At 36.1% G+C, this 5,341-nt stretch overlaps 1 protein-coding gene across 1 annotated transcript; it reads right to left on the reverse strand.

The window, feature by feature from the left end:
- Positions 1 to 369: 369 nt before the first annotated feature.
- Positions 370 to 1,308, reverse strand: LOC101716497 (olfactory receptor 1J21). The gene has a single exon (XM_004849627.3). The coding sequence runs from the start codon at positions 1,306 to 1,308 to the stop codon at positions 370 to 372; it is 939 nt and encodes a 312-aa protein (XP_004849684.3).
- Between the last annotated feature and the right edge of the window lie 4,033 nt (positions 1,309 to 5,341).

The following is a 5,341-nucleotide window of genomic DNA, read 5'->3' on the forward strand; positions in this document are numbered from 1 at the left end:
AAATGTAAAATCATAAACGTAGCAGCAGAAAACATTTGTCATGTCCAGTAATGCAAAACAGCTGTGTTAAAAAATTTCTCTACATTATTTAATTAAAAATCACTAAAAGCTATCACTACATAAAAATTACAATCTGTGTAACAGAAGAATAACACAGGAAAAGGAGAAATACAGGAAAAAATATATTTGTAACAACCTTTCCCAAGACTGAAAATCGACAGGACAAATAGAAAATGTACATCTAATATTGAACATAGATGGAAAAAGACAGCCCCATCAAGATTCATTCAGAAACATTCTAGAGAGGAGAGTACAAATCTTTGACTTTGGGAAGATCTCATAGCCAGATAATAGGAAATACAATGACCATCACACTGAAAATTTTCCTCTACTAAGCATATTTCCCAGAGCACTTTTCATATCCCGATTCCTCAGACTGTAGATAAAGGGATTCAGCATGGGTGTGACCAGACTGTACACAGCAGCCACAATGACATCCTTGTCACTAGTGTTATTGGATGAGGGGACAAAATAGAGACCAATAATTGCTCCATAGTAGAGAGTAACTACAGAGAGATGGGAACCACATGTGGACAAGGTTTTGCAGATTTGCTTAATGGAGGGAGCTCTAAGGATGGTGGCCCCAATGTAGCCATAAGACACCAGAATGCACATGAATGGCAAAGTAACAGCCATTGTTCCTACAATGAGAATAACCAGGTAATTGGTGGTGGTGTCTGAACTGGACAGCTTAAGTAAGGCAGCGAGCTCACAGTAGAAGTGGTGGAGAGTGTTGTCTCCACAGAAAGAGAGTTGGGCTAGGAGGAGAGTGTGCACAAGAGCATTGGCAGAGGACAAGACCCAGGACACAATTACTAGTAGAACACAGAGGTTCTGACTCATGATGATGTTGTAGTGAAGGGGATGACAGATGGCCACATACCTGTCAAAGGACATTGCAGTGAGAAGAAAGCTGTCAACACCACCAAATAATAAGAAAAGGAATTCCTGTGAAATGCACCCAGCGTAAGAGATGGATTGACTATGAGTCAGCATATTCATGAGCATCTTTGGAGCTGTGACTGATGAGAAAGAGATGTCAGTGAGAGCCAAGTGGCTGAGGAAGAAGTACATGGGGATGTGGAGGCGGGAGTCCAGCCTGATGAGCAGGATGATGAGCAGGTTCCCCACCACAGTGGTCAGGTACAGGACCAGGAAGAGGGCATAGTACATGCCTTGATCTTCCTTCCTGATAGGGAGCCCCAAGAGGATGAATTCAGACGCACTGCTTTGATTATCATTCCTCATGCTCTTTCTTCTCTATAATGCTGAAGATCCAAAAAGGATATTCAAGTGAAAAATGGCTGATCGTTGTGAGTATTACACACAAAAAACATAGGGGACCCTTGACTTATAGACTCAATTTTCTTGAGGCATGATTGTAACTCAGGTCCATCAATTGAAGCCTCAGGTTCCTCTACACAGCTGCCAAAGTCTATCTCCTGTGTACAGGCAGATCTCAGAGTCTTTAGAGCAACATTGGCCCAGGATTTCTCAATTAACCCCACATGAGAATGGATGTTGCAATGCTCCTTCCAGGGCTCTTAAGGGTTAAATCTGTACCTAAGACCATCTGGAAGCACAAGTGGCAGGGATTTGGGTCATAACTCAAGACTTTGTAAAATTTTTGCTGTAACTCATGTTGTTCCCATCAGGCTAGTTGAAACTTAAGGATCCACTGTAGTTTGGAATTAATCAGTATCTGCAAAGCTTAACATGCACATCTCAAACATTTTCCACAAAAGGGGCTAGTGATGATCTAGATAAAAGACATTTGCCTACCTGAAAACCAACATAACATTCTTTGGAGAAACATAAAATTTATGAATGATACTCAGTTCACACTAAGTTTTCACCAACAGTCCCAGAGTGTGACAGAAATCTCAGATTAGGAAATTTCATTAAAGGAAGGTTGGATTCAGTTAATGGATAACTAGCAGATGATCTACAATGATTTGTTTGTCTCTCAACTGTCCTCATTCCTCTGAACCCAGCTTTGACTAACACTATATCCAAACATTGGACCAAATTAACAGAGTTCAATGGGTTTCTATGAGTCTGGAACATATTATGATTTGGAGAAAATATAAGGAGTGGATCAAGGAAATGCTTGGAGAACCTACATCATAACATAAAATATATATGCTTATATGGTGTAGGTCAGCCATTGGTTCTTTCTTTAAGAAGATTTTTTTCCCACTCAACATTTTCAGTATTTTATCACCTTTCAACAAAAATTTTTATGGATTATAAATGAAAGTCTATTTATCTTCTAATCCCAATGTTTTTTCAGTGTCTTTGTTAATATTAGACATAAAATCAATTTCAGATAAATTATTCTAAAAGAAGAATTGCTTTGGCTTATCATCCCCAAAATGAGATAGTCAGTTCCAGATGAATAACCTACATGGAGCTTTACTTCATACTCTCCTGTGAGATGGAGTAGTATTTAAGGATCAGAGGCATACACTGGACAGACTCATAAATAGTCAATTACTACTGAATGTTAATTCTGCTCCTACTCTGATATGAACCCTTAAGCAATGAACACAGATACCTTCAGAAACAAAGTAGGGGAAGGTTTCCAATTTCTCTCTAGAAGACAAGGAGTGCAGAGAAACAGGTAGAGTCTCCATGCACTTGGAGTTTCCTTGCAGCATGCAGAAGAGCTATCAAACCCAGTAGACATATGGATGTACATTAGGTCACAGATCCAGAGAAACTGATATGAGTTCTAATTTTACAAACCATGGAAAGGACCTAAAGAGCAATCTCTCTTCCCCAACTTCAAAGTGGAGCCAAATATAATTGTTCCTTTGCCTGCCTCCCTTGAGGGTAGAACTACTTGTGGAAGAAGCCACTGGAGAGTTTACCTTTGGAGGAATAATGATGACACCCATGGAGCAGCCATTAGGGTCTTGGTGAATCACAAAGCTTTTTGTCTTCTGAGTTTACCTGGGGGAAAATGTAGTTCAGAGTTTGTCAGGAAGCACGATGATTATTGACTTAACAATCTAAGTGTCTTGGTTCCAAACTCCATGTTATTTTTGTAATAAACAGCAGAAATTCTCTAAAAATTTCATTCTCAGGCTACAAGAGAGGAAAATTATTATCACTGTCAGCAGTGGACCCAGGGAAAAGAAATATACTGGATATGAGTCTGTCTCTTGTCTAAAACCTGACATCTTAGTATTCCACTGGTGCAAGATTCTCACAATACAAGAAAATAAACATCCTTCATAAACTTTCCACTAAACTCCTTCTAAAATACACCAAAATCTATTAATACATCTCCACTTCCATTTCTATAATGTCTGGGAAAAAATGAATATCATGTGTTCATTTTTTAAGGTAAATACGTGTGAATATTTATAAATGCTATTATTTGGGTCTGTTTATGTTAAAGATCAAGTTGTGCTGGGAACTACTCTTTGCGTGAGGAACTGCTGCAAGATACTTAGACTTCAGGAGTTGTTTCAGGCTCCTGTAGATCATGGTTATTCATGAGTTTCTCTGATGATAATGCTACATTTAACCTGCTTGTTTCCATAGAAGCCAAAGGCTGATAAAGTTTCCTTCTAACACCCGACAACATAAATGCACCTCCTTCTTTCCCTATATGTATAATATAACAAAGAAAAATAAAACATAAATTTGCATCTATTTCTAATTTTAAAGACTGCAGTGTTGTACTCGCTCACTTACATTTCTATGTTGAAATTCCAACCCTGTGTGATTGAGGTAGGCTCTCTAATGAAGTAATGAATATGAAATAAAATTATGTTGATGGGATTATATCATAGGATTAGTGTATTTATAAGACAAGAAACCATTTCTTTTTGCCACATGAAGACATAGCAAGAAAGCAGGTATCTGTGACCCAAGAAGAGAATTCTCACTAAAACAACAAATCAGCTAGAATATTGGACATCTAGCCTCTAGAATGGAAGAAATATATATTTCTATTGTTTAGGTCAAATAAACTCTGGCACATTGTTAGGAAAGCCAAACAATTTAAGTCAGGTATCTGTATATATACAAATGTAAATATATATTTTAGAGATGAATACAAATAGAAATAAAACTATAGCATGCATTTTCTCTGGATAGCAGATGGTTGAGTAATAAGTACATAGTTCAAAGGTCAATTTCTAATATCAAACGATGCTTTCTTAACGGATGATAGATATTGGGAAGTAGGAAGGAAATGTTCAAGTGGAGGGGGAAAATGGTGGTAGGAAGAGAAAAGGAAGAATAAAATGGAAGAAATGGAAACAAAGCTTTTCTAAATAAGGAGTGGAAGAAGGGTTGAAGTGAGGGGAGGGGAATGGAGAAAAGAAGAATCAAGATATATTATGTATAGGTACAAATTCCATATGGTGAATGTGATCATTTGTTACATCAAAAATGTACCAATAAAATTAATTTTTAAAAAATAGTCCTAGTTCTTAATTTAAGAATAACATTCATACACAGAAATGAGTATATATGAAATGCACACCATTATGAATTATCACGAGAGAAACACATCTGAAACTAATAAGGGACATATTTATCATAAATATGCTTATAAGTATTTGTGTCATATTTATCTATAGGAAAGATTCTAAGCATTCTCATATATGCCTTTTATTGAGTATTGGCACTCAGTTTTGATGGTTATGCAAGCTGGACTGGAAGTGCTGAGTCATGGGTGTTACATCGCTCATCTCCAGTTTAATCCAGCTCATTTGACTTTAATTAAACCTTAAGCAAATAGGGTTATGATATATCTTTAAAAAATAGATGTATGGTATGTAGTCATAGAGATGGATGACTGTATAAGAAGAAATTTGCACATCTACAAAAAAACATGAAAATTATGCAGTTGGCATTGCAGATAAGTGGAGAAATGTTAATTTATTAAAATTTTATTTAAGCATTTCATTAGTAATATGAGAACAGGTTCAAATGCACTTGTATCTCAAAATATATTAAAAAACAAATTCATTTATTCCAAAGAATATCAATGACTGAAGGAAAGTTTTTAGAATTTTACATAAAAATTTGGTATACTATAGTGAGGCACATAGGACAAGGGTATTCTTTATTTTTTCAAATTCTAATATATTTAGTTAAACCTTTTTTTATTTATTATTTATTTTCAAATCCCAGTACAAAATCCCATCAGAGAAGAAAAACTTCATATTCTATAATAATTTGTTCCTATTGAAACTCCTCTGACTCAGTTTCTTATCACATAGTATTAATTACATCTGATGCATGCATTTCACTTGAAGGA

The sequence above is a fragment of the Heterocephalus glaber genome, unplaced genomic scaffold, assembly GCF_053883595.1.
Source record: "Heterocephalus glaber isolate CG9 unplaced genomic scaffold, H.glaber_assembly_v1.0 deba00001479, whole genome shotgun sequence".
Taxonomy (NCBI): domain Eukaryota; kingdom Metazoa; phylum Chordata; class Mammalia; order Rodentia; family Bathyergidae; genus Heterocephalus; species Heterocephalus glaber.

Coding starts and splice junctions, on each gene's coding strand:
- LOC101716497 (XM_004849627.3), bottom strand. CDS start 1,308: ATGAGGAATGATAATCAAAGCAGTGCGTCTGAATTCATCCTCTTGGGG.